The 22,151-nt window shown below is 40.6% G+C and overlaps 1 protein-coding gene across 1 annotated transcript; it reads left to right on the forward strand.

Annotated features, from left to right (window-relative positions):
* Positions 1 to 205: 205 nt before the first annotated feature.
* Positions 206 to 20,491, forward strand: LOC124993683 (uncharacterized). The gene is made up of 7 exons (XM_047565500.1): positions 206 to 458; positions 2,682 to 3,478; positions 3,614 to 3,866; positions 4,509 to 5,131; positions 5,258 to 7,939; positions 8,023 to 9,622; positions 20,364 to 20,491. The coding sequence occupies exons 1-7, from the start codon at positions 206 to 208 to the stop codon at positions 20,489 to 20,491; spliced, it is 6,336 nt and encodes a 2,111-aa protein (XP_047421456.1).
* The last annotated feature ends 1,660 nt before the right edge of the window (positions 20,492 to 22,151 follow it).

Consider the following 22,151-nt stretch of genomic DNA (forward strand, 5'->3'; position numbering starts at 1 on the left):
TCAGGAATCAAGAAGAAGAGGTATTGAGAGACTCAGGACCAACTCAGAGCCGCTGGGTGAGTCTCCCCCACTGGGAGAGGCTCAGCCCAGGCAGCAGGCCCAGACATTAGGCAGCTTCTCAGAGCAGGGCCAAGGCAGCAAGAGGCTCCCACAAACAGCCAGGCTCTCCCTTCCACACACGGCCAGGTTCCCTCTGGGGGCAGGCATGGTCAACAGGCAGCTTCTCAGAGCAGGACCACCCAGTGAGAGGCTTTCACACACAGCCAACCCCTACCCCCAGACCCAGTGGTGGGCTCCCACAGCAAGCAGCTTCTCGGAGCAGGGCCAGCCAGTGAGAGGCTTCAGTGCACAACTAGGCTCCCCTGGCCAGGGTGGCAGGCCGGACACAGGCCCAGACCAGCCATGCCCCAGCCTGCAGTCTAGTTCCTCCTTAGCAGACCATCAGTCAACAAGTGGAGGTGCCACTGTCCACTAGCAGGGAATATACCCCACCTGAAGGCCACCACCCCTAAATGGGCAGCTTTCTTGTGGAGCACTGCGTTATCAAGTTCCTTCAAGACTTCAGGCTAGTGAAGGCTGGGAAGTGATATACTGGAAATCTACAGGGAAACTATAAGTCAAAAGAGGAAATCTATAATATCTCAGAGTTCCACTGACCTGACCAATATGAGAAAACAGGGGAAGAAATTGTCCCAAACAAACCTAGATACTATATTAGCAAAACCCAATGAGAACATGGCACAAGAAATGTCAGAAAGGGAGTTCAGAATGTACATAATTAAAACAATCAGGGAAGCAAAAGAGGGGATGAAAGAGCAAATGCAGGCATTTAATGATCACACCAATCAACAGTTAAAAGAGCAAATACAGGAAGCAAAAGATCATTCCAATAAAGAGTTAGAGATACTGAAAAAAAACCAAAGAGAAATCCTTGAAATGAAGGAAACAATAAACCAAATTAAAAACTCCATAGAAAGCATAACCAATAGGATAGAACATCTGGAAAACAGAACCTTGGACATTGAAGACAAAATATTTAAAAACAAAGTTGACCAAACAGAGAAGATGGTAAGAAATCAAGAACAGAATTTACAAGAATTATGGGACATCATGAAAGGCCAAATTTAAGAATAATTGGGATTGAGGAAGGCTCAGAGAAACAAACCAAAGGAATGAACAATCTATTCAATGAAATAATATCAGAAAATTTCCCAAATCTGAAGAATGAAATGGAAAATCAAGTACAAGAGTCTGATAGGACTCCAAATATACAAAATTACAACAGAAACACACCAAGGCACATTATAATGAAAGTACCTAACATACTGTTGAGAGCAGGGTGGTATCTGTGCTGCTAACTGTCTCAAGGACGAACAGGACTGCTGGGCCTTTGTGCTTACCAAGGTTGTTAAGAGATATTTGTCCAAGGAATGTGCAGCTGCCTGGAGACCTTATCCGTCAAGGACGAGAACAGGAGCTAGCCCCAACTCAGCTCCTGAATAGTTCACCCCTTCCCTCCCCCCAACTCAGCTCCTGAATAGTTCACCCCTTCCCTCCCGCCTTCTTCCTCTAGGACCGTCCAGTTCTGGCCGGACCCAATAAAAATCAAATAGATTGACCGGACCCAACCAGGGGAGGTTTAGCTGTTCCAATGTTAGCCAATTAGAAGAACACTGTAAAACTGCTTGCTTTTCCTTATAAAAACCCTGCTGACGAGGGCTCGGGGCCTCTCTCCTAGCGTCGTTGATTAAGGACGCAGAGGACCGAGTTCGAACTCGCTAATAAATGACTCTTTGCTGCTTGCATTGATCGTGGTCTCTGGTGGTCCTTGTGGGGTCTCAAGCCTTTGGGCACAACATATGGGGGCTCGTCCGGGATCCCCAAGCCCACCTAGACACCTGATCATAGAGTCATAAGTGACATCTTCCACCGGTGAGTAAGGCATTGCCGTGTGTTTTCTGGTCTGAATTGCCTGCAGGCTCTGGTTCTGGGCTGGCACAGTCCTGGCGGACGCGCTATAGGACCCCAGCAGGGTCTCGGGAGACGTCCCCTCGACCCATCTGGTGACATTTGTCACATCTGAGCAGCGGGTGCTGCATTCTGGCGAGTCATCGCATCTGGTGACATTAGTCACATCTGAGCAGTGGGTACTGCATTCTGGCGAGTCATCGCATCTGGTGACATTATTGTCACATCTGAGCAGTGGGTACTGCATTCTGGCGAGTCATCGCATCTGGTAACATTATTGTCACTTCTGAGCAGCTTGTGCTGCACTCTGAGCAGTTTGTGCTGCATTCTGGGTGAATTTGTCACTTCTGAACAGCGTCTGTGCTGCACTCTGAGCGGCTTCAGTATTGCATTCGGACGACTGGCCGCATCTGGTTAACTCTTTGTCCCATTTGGGCTTTGTGTGGCACCTGGGAAACTACAAAATACCAGCTAGCCAACTTTTGACTCGGCGCGTTACGTGGTTGTCTGTTTGTGTATTGTATTATATGGTCTTTACTCCTGCCTTCTAGTAAGTTCTTCTTTGTGTTAGTCTGTTACAATCCACCGTTCCTCACTCTCAAACTTCACCTCCAATCTGGAGGAAAACGGGTCTATAGATCTCCTGATAGAAAGGAGCAGTACTAATCAATGGTCAAATTCATTCCATCCTTTTGGAATTATACAGGAAACAGGTTTTCAACCGGATAGACGACCAGCGGCAGCTCTCTGCTGTGACGATATCTCCAACCCACATCGGCGTCGCCTGGTCCGGTTTCTTTTTTATCTAACCCTTACTTCTCTCCTCCTCTCCATAGTTGGGTACTTAATTGCTATAGAGATGGGCCAAACCCATAGTACTCCTTTGACCATTATGGTCAGCCATTTTGAGGAGGTTCAAGCCAGAGCACGTAATTTGTCAGTTGAAATCAGTAAAAGAAAACTTATAACTTTTTGCAAGTCGGACTGGCCCACCTTTCAAGTGGGATGGCCCCCAGAGGGAACTTTCCACCTTCCAACTATCCGTAAGGTCAAAAATAAAATCTTCCAATCAGGAAAAATTGGCCACCCAGCTCAAATCCCCTACATTATAACCTGGGAAGATTTAGTAGAGAATAACCCTCCAATCTGGCTTTCTCCCTTCCTACCGCCACCGCCCTCCCCTACAACTAAGATGCTTGCCTTAAAGAAGTTGGATTTGTCAGAGAAACCCACAGCTCCCCACCCTATTCTCCCGGAGGAAGATACAGACCCCCTTCTTGTTAATCCTCCTCCTTATATGCAAGCCCCTATTTCTCCTCAGGGCCCAGGACTGGAGGGGGCAGAACAGAGAGAAGCGGCTGCAACAGGAAATGAGGAAGAAAAAACTGGCTCGGGAGGGCTGGCAAGACGAACGCGGAGCCGAGCCCAACGAGCAGCCGGCCCCTCCCAACCAGAAACTCCAGACTCCACAATCGCTCTGCCGCTCCGAGAAACTGGGCCACCGGATAATGCTGGCAATCCCCGGCTTCAATATTGGCCCTTCTCTACGAGCGATTTATACAATTGGAAAAATCAAAATGCTAAGTTTTCTGACAACCCTAAAGATTTAATTTCCCTTTTAGATAGTGTCATGTTCACTCATCAGCCTACTTGGGATGACTGTCAACAGCTACTCCGGATTCTGTTCACAACCGAGGAACGTGAAAGAATTCAGATGGAGGCCAGAAAGTTGGTTCCTGGAGACGATGGACAACCTACTGTAAACCCTGACTTAATTAATGCTTCTTTCCCCTTGTCCAGGCCCCCGCGAGATGACTGGGACTACAATACGGCTGAAGGTAGGGAGAGACTCCGGGTTTATCGCCAGACTCTAATGGGGGGTCTCCGAGCAGCAGCTCGTAAACCCACTAATTTGGCCAAAGTGTATTCAGTCATGCAAGAGAAACAGGAATCACCCTCAGCTTATTTAGAAAGATTAATGGAGGCATTTAGACAGTATACTCCTATGGATCCAGAGTCCCCAGAGAATCAGGCAGCTGTAGTAATGAGCTTTGTTAACCAGGCAGCGCCGGACATAAGGCGTAAGTTACAAAAGATAGAGGATTTAGAAGGGAAAAGCATTCAAGACTTAATGAGAATAGCTCAGCGGGTATTCAACAACAGAGATGCACCAGAGGAAAAGCAGCTTAGGGCTACTAGGGAAATAACCAAAGCATTAACAGTAGCAGTGCAGGGAGGGAGAGCAGAGAAAGAAGGAAACAGACTCCCGAGTAATCGACCACCACTTGGAAACTCCAGAGCGCATGATCTGGGTCGAAATCAGTGCGCCTACTGTAGGGAGGAAGGCCATTGGGCTAAAGATTGCCCTAGAAAGAGAAACCATAGAACCAGAGATAATAAATGGACACCTAGGAGTCCATCGGTCCTGGTCACCCAAGATGAAATGCACGATTAGGGGCGACGGGGTTCGGAACCCCTCCCCGAACCTAGGGTAACTCTGAAAGTGGAGGGGACTCCAGTGCGGTTTTTGGTGGATACAGGAGCTCAATATTCAGCTTTGACTGACCCTCGAGGAGAGATATCAACAAGCACCTCATGGGTGCAAGGGGCTACAGGGATTAAAAGGTGCCCTTGGACAACCAAAAGAACTGTAGACTTGGGAACAGGAAAAGTGTCCCACTCGTTCTTAGTCATACCCGACAGCCCCTATCCCTTGTTGGGAAGAGACTTATTAACCAAAATCGGGGCCCAAATTCATTTTCACCCCGAAGGTGCCCAGGTAACTGATGGATCCGGGAGATTGTTACCTATGCTAACTCTTACTTTGGAGGATGAATATCGGTTGCACCAGCAGCTGCACTCCCCTGATAAAAACATTGCAGACTGGGTACAGCGGTTCCCGGATGCTTGGGCAGAAACTGGAGGAATCGGGTTAGCTAAACATCGGCCTGCCCTCTATATAGAAATAAAACCAGGAGCTAACCCCGTTAGGGTTAAACAATACCCCATGCCCAGGGAAGCTCGAACAGGAATAACCCCCCATATCCGGCGACTGCTGAGTCAAGGAGTTCTACGCCCTTGCCGATCGGCATGGAACACCCCCCTGCTTCCAATACGGAAGCCCAACTCGAACGAGTACCGCCCAGTTCAGGACCTAAGGGAAGTAAACAAAAGGGTGGCAGACATACACCCTACTGTGCCTAATCCGTATACACTTTTGAGTGCGCTTCCTCCTTACAGACAATGGTACACGGTGCTGGATTTAAAAGATGCCTTTTTCAGCTTGCCTCTAGCTCCAAAGAGCCAAGAGCTATTTGCTTTTGAATGGACAGACATTGACGGGGGTATCAATGGACAGCTTACTTGGACGAGACTGCCGCAGGGATTCAAAAATTCTCCCACCCTGTTTGACGAAGCTCTACACGAAGACTTGGGTGAGTTCAGACAAAAACATCCCAACCTAACCTTGTTACAATATGTAGATGATCTCCTTATAGCTGCAGAAAACCGGGATGAATGTATCCAAGGAACAGAAAATCTACTCCAGACACTGGGCACCTTGGGATATCGGGCGTCAGCAAAGAAAGCTCAAATCTGCAGACCCGAGGTAACATACTTAGGTTATCTCCTAAGAGAAGGTAAACGATGGTTGACCCCAGCCCGCAAAGAAACTGTTTTAAGAATCCCAAAACCCCAGTCCCCACGCCAAGTAAGGGAATTCCTCGGGTCAGCTGGCTTCTGTCGACTCTGGATTCCAGGGTTTGCGGAACTAGCAAAACCACTGTATGAGGCCACAAAAGACAAGCAGCCTTTCAATTGGACAACAGAAGCAGATACAGCATTCCAACAAATCAAGGATGCCCTATTGTCAGCCCCAGCCCTGGGGCTTCCTGATGTCGTTAAACCGTTCTCCCTCTATATAGATGAAAGTAAAGGGATAGCAAAAGGAGTCTTAACTCAATACCTAGGCCCCTGGAGGAGACCGGTAGCATACCTGTCAAAGAAACTGGATCCAGTGGCTGCGGGCTGGCCCCCGTGCCTACGCATGATTGCAGCCACAGCCTTAATGGTAAAAGATGCTGATAAATTAACAATGGGACAAGAATTGCATGTGATCACTCCACACGCTATTGAAGGAATCCTGAGACAACCTCCAGATCGGTGGCTCAGTAATGCTCGGCTCACACATTATCAGAGCCTGTTGCTTAATCCTCTCAGAATTGTTTTTCAGGCACCCTCAGCCCTCAACCCTGCTACACTGCTTCCTGACCCTGACCTGGACTCACCTATACATGACTGCTCGGAAATCCTAGCCCAGGTTCATGGGCTTAGAGAAGACCTGCAAGATTATCCGCTGTTTGATGCAGATGCAGTATGGTTCACAGATGGGAGCAGCTTTCTACATCAGGGTCAAAGGTATGCGGGTGCAGCAGTAGTGACTGAAACAGAGGTAATTTGGGCTGAGCCCCTACCAATGGGCACCTCTGCCCAGAAGGCAGAACTGATAGCCATGACTAAGGCACTAACGTTGGGAAAAGATAAAAAATTGACTGTATACACGGACAGTCGTTATGCCTTTGCAACTGCCCATATCCATGGGGCTATCTACAGGGAAAGGGGAATGCTGACTGCAGAAGGGAAATCTATTAAAAACAAGGAGGAAATTGTGTCCCTGATAGACGCCCTCTGGTTACCAAAAAAATTGGCTATCGTACACTGCCCTGGGCATCAAAAACCATCTGATCCAGTATCCAGGGGCAACTGCTTAGCAGACCAGGTGGCACGTAACGTAGCCCTCCAGAGAGACTTGATCACGGTTGCTCAACTCCCAGACTCTGGCCCACGAACCCTCCCAAAAGACCCAACCTACACGGAAGAGGACTTATCATGGATTCACCAACAACCACTAGCCCAATGCTTAGATGGATGGTGGAAAGACTCTGAAAATCGGATAATACTTCCAGAACTGATGGGACAAAAAGTGTTGTGCAGGCTCCACCGGACCACCCACATGGGGACAAGGAAATTACAGGACTTGGTGCTACAAGCAGGAATAAGAATTAAAGGTGTGCAAAATAAGATAGAACAAATTGTCAAAAATTGCAGAGTTTGTAAGTTAACAAATGCTGGATATAGCAAGTGTGAATCAGGAAATAGATTAAGGGGGGATAGGCCGGGAGCATATTGGGAAGTTGATTTCACTGAAGTAAAACCTGGAAAGTATGGGTATAAATATCTATTAGTTTTTGTAGATACTTTTTCAGGATGGGTTGAAGCATTCCCCACCAAGCGGGAAACGGCACAGACAGTGGCTAAAAAGATCTTAGAGGACCTCCTGCCAAGGTATGGATTTCCTGTGATGATAGGGTCTGACAACGGGCCAGCATTTACTTCACAGGTAAGTCAGGGGCTGGCTTCGGTACTTGGGGCAAATTGGAAACTGCATTGTGCTTATCGACCCCAAAGCTCAGGACAGGTAGAGAGAATGAACAGAACTTTAAAAGAGACCTTAACCAAATTAACCCTGGAGACTGGCGGTAACTGGGTGGCTCTCCTTCCCTATGCCCTATATCGGGTGCGTAATTCTCCCTATAAGATGGGACTCACCCCTTATGAAATCATGTTTGGGACCCCACCTCCAATACTCCCTGATCTGGCTGAGCGGCTGTTAAAAGAAGAAACTATAGATGATTTTGAACTTTTATCTTCCCTCCAGGCCCTGCAGAGGGCCCACAGAGAAGTCTGGCCTAAGCTCAAAAGTCTGTACGAGTCAGGCCCGCCTCCTGTTCCTCACAACTTCCACCTGGGTGATTGGGTCCTAGTGAAGCGACATCGACAGAGCAACTTGGAACCGCGGTGGAAGGGTCCCTACATGGTCATTTTGACTACACCCACCGCCCTCAAAGTCGACGGTATCGCCTCCTGGATTCATCACACCCACGTCAAATTGGCTGAACCCCTTTCTGACATCGTGCTTCCTGCCCTAGACGACTCTGCCTGGAGAGTGGACAGGTCTAAGGACAACCCACTAAAGATCAAGCTTTACCGCCATAGGCTGTAAATATGTTCTTGCTTTTGCTTTGTTCCTTTGTTCTGACCACAACCATAGCTGTGGCTCCAGTTTTTGGAGCCACCAACTTTAGCCCATATCAGCCTTATGAAATCACCTGGGAGATATCAAACCCAACGGCAAAAGTTCCCAGCTTGACTGTGACTGAACACCACCCTTTATGGACATGGTGGCCTGAACTGCAAGTAGACCTTTGCACTTTAGCAAATGGGGCTTTTTCAGTGGGAACAGGCACTGTCAGTGTTGACGAAGGATTACATCTAAGTAAGCGGGCCCTTACAGATGCGGTTAGTGGGAAAACAAGAAACTTTAACTGTGCTCATACCCGTGGGAGGGAAGAACTTCAACGCCTCCCCTTCTACGTATGTCCTGGTTATTCCCACCAGAAAGAATGTGGAGGGGAGGAATCTTATTTCTGTGCTAAGTGGGGATGTGAAACTACAGGGCAGGCTTATTGGATAAAAGCCTCTCGGGACCTGATTGAAGTCAAGCGAGGGAAAAAAACAGTTTCATGTAATAATAGGTGTAACCACCTCTCCATCACCTTTACTGATAAGGGAAGACAGGATAAACAGTGGATGAGAACCCGATCCTGGGGGTTGCGCCTATATGCTGAGGGACCTGATATGGGGATAGTGTTCACTATTCGGATGGGTATAAAGTTTTTCACCCAGCCCTTAGGGCCTAACCTTATATTACACCCTCCGGCCCAAAGAGTTCCAGTCACTCCCCCCACTCGAGGTCCGAAAATTATTAAATTAGTTACTAGCCTCCCAAATACCCCACAACCGACCACCCGCTCCTTAAGTACCCCCTACTTAAGAACTAACCAACCCCATACACAGTCAATTGTGGATTCAATTCTAATGGAAGCTCATCCCCTTCTGAGCCTTTTGTCTCGGTCCTTCCTAGTGCTCAATGCCACCTATCCCAATTGGACCAGGTCCTGCTGGCTCTGCTATGACACTGTTCCCCCTTATTATGAGGGAGTAGCAGTGCAAGCGCATGTTACTACCTCCACCAAGCTCCAGGATTGCCGCTGGCAATCTACACAGTCCCTAACCCTAGAACAAGTGTCAGGGCAAGGGCTCTGTTTAGGAGCAGTGCCCTATGCCAGCCGATCCCTCTGTCGTTTGACATGGAAAATCCAACCGGAGGAAGAAAATTCTTTTATAATCCCCCACAACGATACTTGGTGGGCTTGCTCCTCTGGACTCACCCCCTGCGTCCATTGGAGTGTGTTAAAACAGTCAAAGGATTACTGTGTTCTAGTCAGATTGGTTCCGCGGCTAATTTACCATGAGTACAAAAGTTTTATGACCTTGATTGAACAAGGATGGGGCCTAAAGCAGAACCTTGTTCGGAAAAAAAGAGAACCTATTACCACATTAACTCTTAGTCTGCTGCTCGGAGCTAGCTTGGGAGGGTTAGGAACTGGAGTAGCTTCCTTAGTTACTCAGAACAGATATTACTCTAATCTAAGAGCAGCAATAGATGCAGATATGGAGCGGTTGGAGGATTCAATCTCACATTTGGAACAATCTTTAACCTCCCTAGCTGAAGTGGTCTTACAAAACAGAAGAGGTTTGGATTTAATATTCTTACAACAAGGGGGCTTGTGCGTAGCCCTGGGAGAAGAATGCTGTTTTTATGTAGATCACTCTGGAATAATTAAAAATAACATGGCAAAAGTAAGAGAAGGACTAGCAAACAGAAAGAAAGAACGGGAAGCTAGCCAGAACTGGTTTGAATCCTGGTTCAATTTTTCCCCTTGGTTAACTACTCTGGTGTCCGCTATGATAGGACCCCTATTGTTGTTGTTACTAACCTTAACTGTGGGACCTTGTATAATCAATAAGTTAATTGCTTATGTTAAAAATAGAATAAATACAGTACAGTTAATGGTGCTAAAGGCCCAATATCAGCCCATTAAGCAGCAAGAATTAGAACAGTAGAGACCCAAGATTGGCTCTCTAAATGTTCTTGGAAAGGGGGGGGTGTTGAGAGCAGGGTGGTATCTGTGCTGCTAACTGTCTCAAGGACGAACAGGACTGCTGGGCCTTTGTGCTTACCAAGGTTGTTAAGAGATATTTGTCCAAGGAATGTGCAGCTGCCTGGAGACCTTATCCGTCAAGGACGAGAACAGGAGCTAGCCCCAACTCAGCTCCTGAATAGTTCACCCCTTCCCTCCCCCCAACTCAGCTCCTGAATAGTTCACCCCTTCCCTCCCGCCTTCTTCCTCTAGGACCGTCCAGTTCTGGCCGGACCCAATAAAAATCAAATAGATTGACCGGACCCAACCAGGGGAGGTTTAGCTGTTCGAATGTTAGCCAATTAGAAGAACACTGTAAAACTGCTTGCTTTTCCTTATAAAAACCCTGCTGACGAGGGCTCGGGGCCTCTCTCCTAGCGTCGTTGATTAAGGACGCAGAGGACCGAGTTCGAACTCGCTAATAAATGACTCTTTGCTGCTTGCATTGATCGTGGTCTCTGGTGGTCCTTGTGGGGTCTCAAGCCTTTGGGCACAACAATACAAAATAAAGACAAAATTTAAAAGGCTGTGAGAGAAAATAATCAAATTACATTCAGGGGGAAACCAATATGGATATCAGCAGATTTTTAAATCCAGACCCTAAAAGCTAGAAGAGCCTGGAACAACATTTTTCAAGACCTGAAAGAAAACAGGTGCCAACCAAGAATCTTATACCCAGTAAACTTACCTTCAGATTTGACGACGAAATAAAATCCTTCCATGATAAACAAAAGCTAAAAGAATTTACTAAAAGAAAGCCAACATTACAGAACATTCTCCGCAAAATATTCCACAAGGAAGAGATGAAAAACAATGATGCAAATCAGCAAAGGGAGGAACTATCCTGAAGGAACAGCCAAATGAAGGAGAAACCAAGTCGTGCCGAAAAACAAAAATGAGCCAAATGACCGGGAAAACAAATCCTATCTCAATAATAACCCTGAATGTTAATGACCTGAACTCATCAATCAAAAGACATAGACTGGCAGATAGGATTAAAAAGAAAGATCCAACAATTTGCTGCCTGCAAGAGACTCATCTCATAGAAAGAGATATCCAAAGACTAAAGGTGAAAGGATGGGAAAAAACATACCATGCACATGGACACAGCAGTGGACTTCAAGCCAAAGATAGTCACAAGGGATAAAGAAGGACATTTCATACTGCTTAAGGGAAGCATAAATCACCAAGACATAACAATCATAAACGTCTATGCCCCAAACATTGGCCCATCCATGTATGTCAAACAAATCCTTCTTAATCCCAGAAATCAAACAGACCACAACACAATAATACTAGGCGAATTTAGCAAACCTCTCTCACCTCTGGACAGATTCTCCAAACAAAAATTGAACAAAGAAACCATAGATCTCAATAACACAATCAATAATTTAGACTTAACAGACATATATAGAATATATCATCCAACAAAGAACAAATACACTTTCTTCTCAGCAGCACATGGATCCTTCTCTAAAATAGACCATATTTTATGCCATAAAGCTAATGTTAGCAAATACAAGAAGATAGAGATACTATCTTGTATTCTATCATATCATAATCGATTGAAATTAGAAATAAATGACAGAATAAAAAACAGAAACTTCTCCAATTCCTGGAGATTAAATAATATGTTATTGTATGATGAATGGATAACAGAAGACATCAGGAGGGAAATAAAAAAATTCTTAGAGGTAAACAAGAACAAAGACACATCATATCAAAATCTCTGGGACACTATGAAAGCAGTACGTAGAGGAAAATTTATTTTATGGAGCACATTAAATAAAAGAAGAAAAAAATCAAAAAATAAACGACAACATTACGGCTCAAAGTCCTAGAAAAAGAAGAGCAGAGCAACACCAAAAGTAGTAGAAGACAGGAAATAGTTAAAATCAGAGGTGAAATCAATGAAATTGAAACGAAAGAAACAAAAGAAAAAATTAACAAAATAAATAGTTGGTTCTTTGAAAAAATTAACAAAATTGATAAACCTTTAGCCACACTAACAAAGAGAAGACGAGAGAAAACCATACACAAAAATTCGGAATGAACAAGGAAATATCACGACAGACACGAGTGAAATACAAAATATAATTAGAAGCTATTTTGAAAACCTATACTCCAACAAAACAGAAAATCTCAAAGACATCAACAAGTTTCTGGAGACATGAATTACCTAAACTGAACGAGGAGGACATGCACAATTTAAATAGATCAATTTCAAGTAATGAAATAGAAGAAGTCATCAAAAGCTACCAACAAAGAAAAGTCCAGGACCAGATGGGTTCTCAGCTCAGTTCTACAAAACCTTTAAAAAAGAGCTCATTCCAATATTCCTCAAAGTACTCCATGAAATAGAACAGGAGGGAACCCTCCCAAACTCATTCTATGAAGACAATATCACCCTGACACCTGAACAGACAGAGACACATCAAGGAAAGAAAATTTCAGACCAATATCCTTAATGAACATTGATGCAAAAATTCTCAACAAAATTTTAGCAAATCCCACACAAAAATATATTAAAAAGATAGTGCACCACGACCAAGTAGGTTTTATCCCAGGGATGCAAGGTTGGTTCAACATTCGGAAATCAATAAATGTAATTCACTATATCAACAGACTTAAAGTCAAGAATCACATGATTAATTTCATAGATGCAGAAAAAGCATTCAATAAAATACAGCATCCCTTCATGCTCAAACACTAGAAAAAATAGGGATAGTGGGAATATTCCTTAACACTGTAAAGGCCATCTATGCTAAGCCCATGGCCAATATCATTCTAAATGGTGAAAAACTGAAAGCATTCCCCCTAAAAACCGGAACAAGGCAGGGATGCCCTCTTTCACCACTTCTATTCAACATTGTCCTCAAAACTCTAGCCAGAGCAATTACACAAACCAAAGAAATTAAAGGGATACGAATAGGAAAAGAAGAACTCAAACTATACCTATTTGCTGAACCGGGAAATTTCACCAGAAAACTTTTAGAACTCATAAGTGAATTCAGTAAAGTAGCAGGTTATAAGATCAATGCTCATAAATCCAATGCATTTTTATACATAAGTGATGAATCTTCAGAAAGAGAAGTTAGAAAAACTACCCCAATCACAATAACCTTGAAAAAAATAAAATACTTAGGAATAAATCTAATAAAAGAGGTGAAAGACCTCTACAATAAGAACTACAGAACACTAAAGAAAGAAATTAAAGAAAACCTTAGAAGATGGAAAGATCTCCCATGTTCTTGGATAGGCAGAATTAATATTGTCAAAATGGCCATACTACCAAAGTGCCATACAGATTCAATGCAATTCCAATTAAAATCCCAATGATGTACCTTACAAAAATAGAGCAAGCAATCATGAAAGTCATCTGGAAGAATAAGAAACCCAGAATAGCTAAAGCATTCCTTAGCAGGAAGAGTGAAGCAGGAGGTATCGCAATACCAGATCTTCAACTCTACTACAAAGTAATAGTAACAAAAATGGCATGGTATTGGTACCAAAATAGACAGGTAAATCAATGGTACAGAATAGAGGACACAGACACAAACCCAAATAAATACAATTTTCTCATACTAGTCAAAGGGGCCCAAAAATATGCAATGGAGAAAAGATAGCCTCTTCAACAAATAGTGCTGGGAAAACAGGAAATTCATATGCAGCAGATTGAAACTAAACCCCTATCTCTCACCCTGCAAAAAACTCAACTCAAAATAGATCAAGGACCTTGGAATCAGACCAGTGACCCTTCATCTTATAGAACAAAATGTAGGTCCAAATCTTTAACATGTTGACTTAGGATCAGACTTCCTTAACAGGACTCCCATAGCACAAGAAATAAAAGCAAGAATCAAAAACTGGGATAGATTCAAACTAAAAAGCTTTCTCTCAGCAAAGGAAACTATCAGTAATGTGAAGAGAGAGCCTACAGAGTGGGAGACTATCTTTGCCACTCATACTTCAGATAGAGCACTAATTTCCAGAATCTATAAAGAACTCAAAAAACTCTACACCAAGAATACAAATAACCCAATCAACAATTTGGCTAAGGAAATGAACAGACACTTCACAGAAGAAGATGTACAAGCAATCAACAGATATATGAAATAATGTTCAACATCTCTAGTAATAAGAGAAATGCAAATCAAAACTACCTTAAGATTCCATCTCACCCCAATTAGAATGGTGATTATCAAGAACACAAGCAACAATAAGTGTTGCCGAGGATGTGGGGAAAAAGTTACACTCATATATTGCTGGTGGGGTTGCAAATTAGTGCAGCCACTCTGGAAAGCAGTGTGGAGATTCCTTAGAAAGCTTGGAATGGAACCACCATTTGACCCAGCTATCCTACTCCTTGGCCTATACCCAAAGGACTTAAAATCAGCATACTATAGAGATACAGCCACATCAATGTTCATTGCTGCTCAATTCACCATAGCCAGATTGTGGAATCAACCTAGATGTCCTTCAGTTGATGAATGGATAAAGAAAATGTGGCATATATATACAATGGAATATTACTCAGCCATAAAGAATGATAAAATTATGGCATTTGCAGGCAAATGGATGAAATTAGAGAATATCATGCTAAGTGAGATAAGCCAATCTCAAAAAACCAAAGGACGAATGATCTCGCTGATAAGCGGATGATGACACATAATGGGGGTTGGGAGGGGTTAGTGTTAGGGTTAGGGTTAGGTTTATGGTTAGGGTTAAGGAGGGTGGAAAGAATGGAGGAATGAAGGACTGTATAGAGGGAAAAGAAGGGTGGGAGGGGTGGGGGGGAAGGGAAAAAATAACAGAATGAATCAAATATTACCATATGTAATTTTGTGATTACACAAATGGTATGCCTTTACTCCATGTACAAACAGAGAAACAACATGTATCCCATTTGTTTACAATAAAAAAGAAAAGAAAAAAAACTAATATATGAAATTAACTTTATTAGTTTTGATTTTAAACTCACAAATAAAACTTTTTATAGATAATTATTTTGTTGATAAAAATGGCATAATTCATCATGAGTCTATCTAATGCTATTGAGTTTATTTTTGTTTGTTTATTGGTCATTGGGATATTTCAGCTACTTTAAAATTATTGCATCTTTCCGCATATTATGACTCAAAATAGGTTGTCTTAAATTATCACTTGAATAAAGCAAGATACTAAAAAAAAATCATAATTTCTTCCTTTTCATTGTCACTTGATTATAAAACATATCTAAGCAGAGGAAAGAGGAAAATAAGAAATCTCATGATTTCAAGAGTAAAGCACAAATATTATACTCAAATATTTCTATTAAAACCATTTTTGTAATTCCATTATTCTGGTACAATAGCAAGAGTGTTTATAGGTCTCTAAAGGCAGTTTTGTTAAAAAGTATAAATCAAGAGTGTCAAAAGTATTAGTCTTTCAAAGCTTCATAGGGAATTATAAATAAAAATCCCTAGAGATAATTATGATACCTTTTATTTTAAATCAATTTCTGTGAGCCAGTATGTACTGTAGAAACTATAGTTGAGGACCAAAGTGGTGTAGAGAAGGGAAGATGTATTACTGTGGACCTATCATGTCTCTTTAAATAACTAATGTCGTGTGTGAGGTTTTAGACTATATATTGGCTTAAACCCAATATTTCAAGTATTTTAGCCTTTATTAAGGTAGAGTCATTACCCAAACAGTTGTGTGATTACTGATGTCAAAATTATAATAAACTTACTGTGTATTTAAAGAAATTGTGTGTGTGCATGTTTTAATGTATATTCAATGTCTAGATTTTAGAGAAGCAAACTGGTAACACAGAAAGATCGATAGGAAAGGAATAAATCTGCAGGTATTCTAGTTTTGTGTTTTGTTCACTGGATGTATGACCTTGAGTAAATAATGTGATGATCCTTCCTGATCCCTAATCTCCTCTATTAAAGGGAATAATAATACTTGTCTTTTCCCTTTTAGAGGATGATTAGTGAGTGTGATATAAGGGTGGAAAGATTTACAGTAAGTTGAATTTTTAAATCATTTCTCTTCATTTCAGGATTAAAAATGGAAGTAAAAATGTTAGACAAAACTTTGGAAATCAGTCCTTGAAAATTATTTGACATTTATGAAGAGAAATTCAAATAAATGACTTGATTAAGGTGACAATATACAATTATAGTTATGATTTTCTGATCTAAAGCTGTTTGAGAATTGAAACTTTACATTTTTCCAGTTGTGTGACTCTTTTTCTCAGACAAAACCTAACTATTTCCCCCAATAAAACATAGAGCTGTATTACATTGGAAAGAATAGAAGTAAATTAAATCCCTGATTATTATGTTATTTGGCATTTTTATTCTTATATTAATTATTGACTAAAGGTTTCTGACAAGAAAAAAGAAATATCTGATTTGTTTCAGATTAAATGGTTTTAAAAAATTAAAATCAGAGTATTTAAAAAGGGAAGTAAAAAATTCAAATAAATATGTATACTTAGATAATGCATACACTATACATTAAATCTTAGTTAATAGAGACTTAATTTACTCTTTCTCTGAACACTTTTGGAGAAGTGGGGGTGCATAGCCTTGGGAATACTTCTGACCTTCTGAAACATGGTTACTATCTATGTCAAAATCTTTCTTATCAATAATGATTAGGTATACTTCTTGCTTTAGAATTTAACAGTATGTTTTGGTAATCACCTAATTTAAATAGTAGTCTAAATTTTTTGTGTAATGGATCAGAAATAGGTAAACTTCAGCCCAGGACACATCCATCCATTCATGAATTTGGCCAACCTCCCTCAAGGAGCTACCATGTTAGATACTCTCTTACATGTTCATGCTACATGAACATAACCTAGAGAGACTGCCAGTCCTCAGGGAGATCATGCAACATGAGTAGGCATAACATAATGTGAACATTATTAAATATTTAAGAAAGCATTATACTAGTACTTGAAGTCCAAATAGATTTGTATATTTAACTGGAACCATAACAAAGGAAGAGCAGTACTAAATGAAGTAAGTTTGGGTGGGAAATAGAGTATGAAAAAGTAACAAGTAAAAGTTAACTCTCTTCTGGTTGCTTCTCTGGGCCTGAACCTATCACAGAGTTATTTGAATTTTGCTGCCTAGTTTCACTCTCTACCATGAAAGCAGCAAAGACAGTGAAACTGGCAAGTTGAAAGATTCACTATCATTTGACTATTTAACAAAAAAGCAGAGAAAATCCTTTTAAAGTTCAGTAAAATCTGTATTTAAAACCATAGCAGCTAATATGTATAGAATATTTTATTGGTTTGCTTACAAAATGCAATTTTACCTCCTCTGGCTGAAGCAAAAAAACTTGAAAGGAAAAGGCTAGTTTTCTGCACCAATACTCAGTTTTAATCTTCCCTTCTCTATCAGCAAATTGCACCTCACAGTAGAGGTTAAATTGATGTGGAAAAGAAGAGGAGGTAAAAAGTGACTACAAAAATTGCTACAGTTAAAAAATGAAACATCAGAAATGTTGCAAACCCATAAATACTTTTTACCTATTTTCTTTCATTATTATTTTAGGTCTAGCAAGATTCTATACCGTCTGCAAACCTAGCTAGAGTGTAGGTTTTGTGTCTAGGAAAAAAGACAAGTTTGCAGGATAATCAACACTGATGTTACTCTGAGACACATGGAGGAAAAAAAGGAAACAGTACTCATTATTTCAGATCAAAATCTTACATTTGTTGCTTCTTCTGGGAAATTTTGGAGGCTTGATCTGTTTTCAGCTTCATTTATTTTTTTGTATTTGTCGAGATTATAAATGGAAGACCATATTTTTCTACATTTTAAGTAAAAAATAACTGTGGCATATTTAGACTTAAATAAAATTTCTTGCCTGGCTAGATTAAAAGACTGAAAATGCTTAGAGAGTGTGCACCAAAATGTATAACTCTACAGATCCCCTGTGGAGACAAATACATACTTGGTGCTCAGTATTTGTTGAGGCAATGAATAAGTATGCCCCAAACAGCTTCCATACAAACTACAAACCAACACTGCAAAGGTGGATGCACCCTTTTACACATAAGACACTCAGATCAAATTGGGTGTGTGTGGCATGAGATTTGTGATAATAATGACATAGAGTCCACTATATTCAGATAATCTCTACAGAGCAATAATCAAAGTGATTGTTTTTCTTTTAAGTCCATGTTGCATTAAGATGATGCAAGGGTTGAGAATGATTTTTAATAAATTCTGAAGGGTGTGTACTATATTCTTGTACACAGTGTAGTATGTTTTTACTTAGCAAAGCTACATATGCACCTTGAGAGTAGAGTATACTTTGTTGACAATTGTATTCCTAATACATATCACTGTACCTAGAACACAGATATGCATTCAAATATTTATTAAATAAAGACATGAAAAAATGAATGAATGAATGAATGAATGAATGAACGGAATTAAAGTTGCATAATTATCAATGAAGTCATAGGAATAGTTTTCTCCTGTTCCAATTTTCTTCCATCTGTCCCTGGTTCCTGGGTCTGTATCAATATGGCCATTCCTCCTTCTGTCTTAATACCAACCAAAGCATATGTTTACTTATATTTTAAACCTCAGAACAGCAATCTAGTGATGCAGCTCTGTCTTTCACTCATGTTCTTGAGTACCCTGCTATAACCCAGGTTCTGAGAAATTCTCAGGGAATGAAACTTTTCAATTTTCCCAGTAAGCCTCAGTTTGTTAGAAAGGATCCAGCAGGCACATTATTTCCTGTACTCCAAGATAACTGAAAGGACAGGGAACTGAGAAAAGATTTGGAAGGAAGAATGTTTCTTAGAGGGAAAAGCCTCTGTTTAGAGCCCTTACTGAAAATTAATTTACTTACCAATCCCAAAACCTTCTATGTAATCAAGAAACAAGATGGTCCACTCAAGTAGTTGAATATGCAAAACAAAGTCCAGAAGTTTGGATCATGTGCTTGAAAAAGTGAGTTAGCTATCTCATTAAGCATTGCTTTTTACCATTTTACCTCCACTCCCAAACCAAGATCACCAGCAGCAGCTAAGGAGCATCTGCAGAGAAATTTTCTTGCTGTTGTTTTTTGATCATATACAGGTAATTCCATGATTTAAGAAAACACATTCTACCAAATTCTGACTTCAATAGCAGATCAATTAAGAGGTATAACTCACAATGCAAAAGGATTTAAAAAGAGCCACCTTAACAAAGTTATAAAACTGTTTTGTACAAAGGATTTTAGGTGCATTATCAATTACAAAGTACCAATAGGTAGAAATACACTGTTCCTGCATTTAATAAATGTGTATCAGAGAATCTTTCAGTCTCTGTGACTATATTACTGGTACCTGTTTAGATGATTTGTTCCCCAAAAGTAAAGTTTTGATTTCCTAACAATAGCTAAAAGGCATTGTTTATGGGACTACGTGTTTTAATAACCATTCATCATTTTTCTTTCATTTATATTGAACTGTTTGGGGGTAAAAAGAAGGCTGTCATAATCACAGAAATAAGAGAAAGGAAGATTGTCTTTGATTTCTTGATCATTGCGTTATAGGCTTCCTCTCCATGGTTTTCTTTACAATGTTAACCAGAACAGTAGTTTTGAAAAATAAAGAGCATGTGACAGATGTAAGCCACATCTTGTAGTTTAGTGGCATTCCTTCAGCAAGAAAATAGGAATGGAACAAAGGCCTATAATGAAAATGAGACAGTAGGTCTCCATAGGAATGTTAACTTTAGGAGTTTATACATTTTTAATGCTGAAAGTTGTTTTCCCCTTTTGTCAGTATTGCCCCCCCTTACCAGAATCCCAATTGTTCTTAATGCACATTAGTTTTGACTATTATTCATTTCTTCTTTTCTTTCCTTCAGAAAATGAACAATTTCTCCTTAAAAGACAAGCAAACAGAAAGATGCTAAAGACGAGAATGGAGAATAGATGCCCAAACCAGAATTAGTGTTCAAATTCCTAATGATGCTGTAATTCCCAGAGGGAAGTATTTATTTATATAAAGACATTCAGTTAATTATAGAAGTAAAACTCTAGAAAATTCCATTCTCAGTTTTGATCTATACACACTATCCCTAAGGGACTTGTCACTTGCCATGTGGGTTTCCATTCTCAGAGTAAAAAAGTCCCTCTTTGCTCCTGAACTTGTGGTGGTCCTTTTTAAAAATTGCAATAGTAATGATGAAACTGATTTTCTCTGGTAATAAAGCCCAGTTTGTTGGGGAATAATTATTCTAATTTTTAAATTTTTTTCTAATTTTTTTATATTTACAGGAAAAGACAAATTTGGAATGACTTCATGGAGCTTGAAAGCCAGGGTATATGATTGTTTGACCAGCATCATCAACTGGGATGACCCCATTCAGTATCCAGGAATTAGTAGCCCTGCTGTAGATATTTGATATATTCCAGACACTACCTCATCCCCACTAAGATTCAAAGACAAAGCCAGGTACTATCATGCTAGGCAAATGGGAGAGAGAAGTAGAAGGTAAAGGCAATCATTTCTTTAAAACCCTCGAAGCATGGGATTTTCATTTTGCAATGAAAAAAAAAAAAGTAAATCAATGTTAAAATGTAGCAGATTTTTACTTTAAAAGCATTCTAAAAATATCAGAGTTTTACTGCAGTATTTCCCAGAAAATTATAGCACTCCCCAGGCAAGAAAAATACTTCCAGCATTAGTAGTTTCCAACTTTCTATGTCCCATTTTGTTTTTTCTATAATGTCATAAATCTCTGTCTGAAAAAAAACAGAACTTTATAATAACCACTCAAGTGAAAAATATTAAGAGGATCATCTCACTCACTCTCACTTTGTAATGCAAGGACCTTTAGGGATCATATGGAGAATTTATCAAAAAAGAGCAAGATTGTAGTCATTGCTCACTCAAAAGCAAACATGAAAATGTAATGGTCTAAAATACTTTGTTAAAAATATTTAGGCTTATAATACAGATAGATACACACCCTTAATTGCACCTATTGTGATTTTGATAGATGTCCCCCAAAGCTTCTATGTTAACATAAGAAGTAAGATGATTAGATTATGAAAGTTGTAACCTAATCAGTAGATTAATGCATATGGTGGATTAATAATTTGAATGGATTCCTGAGTGGTGACTGTAGGAAGGTGGGGCATGGCTGGAGGAAGTGAGTCATTAAGGGGATGGATGCCTTGGGGATTATATATTTCGTCCCTTGCTCCTCCTCTCCCTCTGCATCCTGCAGCCAAGAGCTGAGCAGCTTTCCTTCGCCACACCCTTCTGGCATGATTTTCTGTCTCACAATGTGCCTGGAGCAATGGAGTTGGCTGACCAAGTTCAGAAATTGTGAAACTGTAAGTCAAAATAAACCTTTCCTCCTTTACATTGTTCCGGTCAGGAATCTTGGTCATAGTGATGAAAATCTGATTAACACAGCACTCTTCATATAATCAAAAATCCCTAATTCAAGTGACTGAAATAATATTTTATAAAAACGATTTGGCTTGGATCAAGGACCACACACTTTATAATGCCCCTCATAATGCCAATAACCATAGATCAATTTACTTGAAGAATTTTCATTTAAGGAAAATGTTTTAAAAACAATCTCTCTTCTTTCTGATGTCAGATTAGAAGGTCATGACCCTCTTCATTACCTACATCTTTCTAGTGTGACATAGATTGCATGCAAAACCCTAACAAGAGCAGCATTGTAATTCAAACTCTCAAAGCACATTGGACATTGTCCTACAATGGCAATGATCATTTTCATATTTTTTGGAACAATTTGAAGATTGCACAATTCTGAGGGAAAATGATAGGGAAAGCCAGCCAGAACTGTGGGCAGAATATTGCTTTTCATCCCTTAAAACACAGCCTTCTGTGTGTCACAATCGAATGCCTAGAGATGTCAAAAGGTAAAGAGAAAGATGCTTGCCAAAGTTATAAAACTGGCAGTTTGAAAGAAAATGACATTCAGATGCTCTTAAAGGTGTTATCCCATAATATAGTGCACTCATGAAAGAATTACAATTTCATTGTCCAGAGTTTCACAATCATAACCCAACTATGCTTCT

This window comes from Sciurus carolinensis, chromosome 9 (assembly GCF_902686445.1).
Source record: "Sciurus carolinensis chromosome 9, mSciCar1.2, whole genome shotgun sequence".
Lineage (NCBI taxonomy): Eukaryota > Metazoa > Chordata > Mammalia > Rodentia > Sciuridae > Sciurus > Sciurus carolinensis.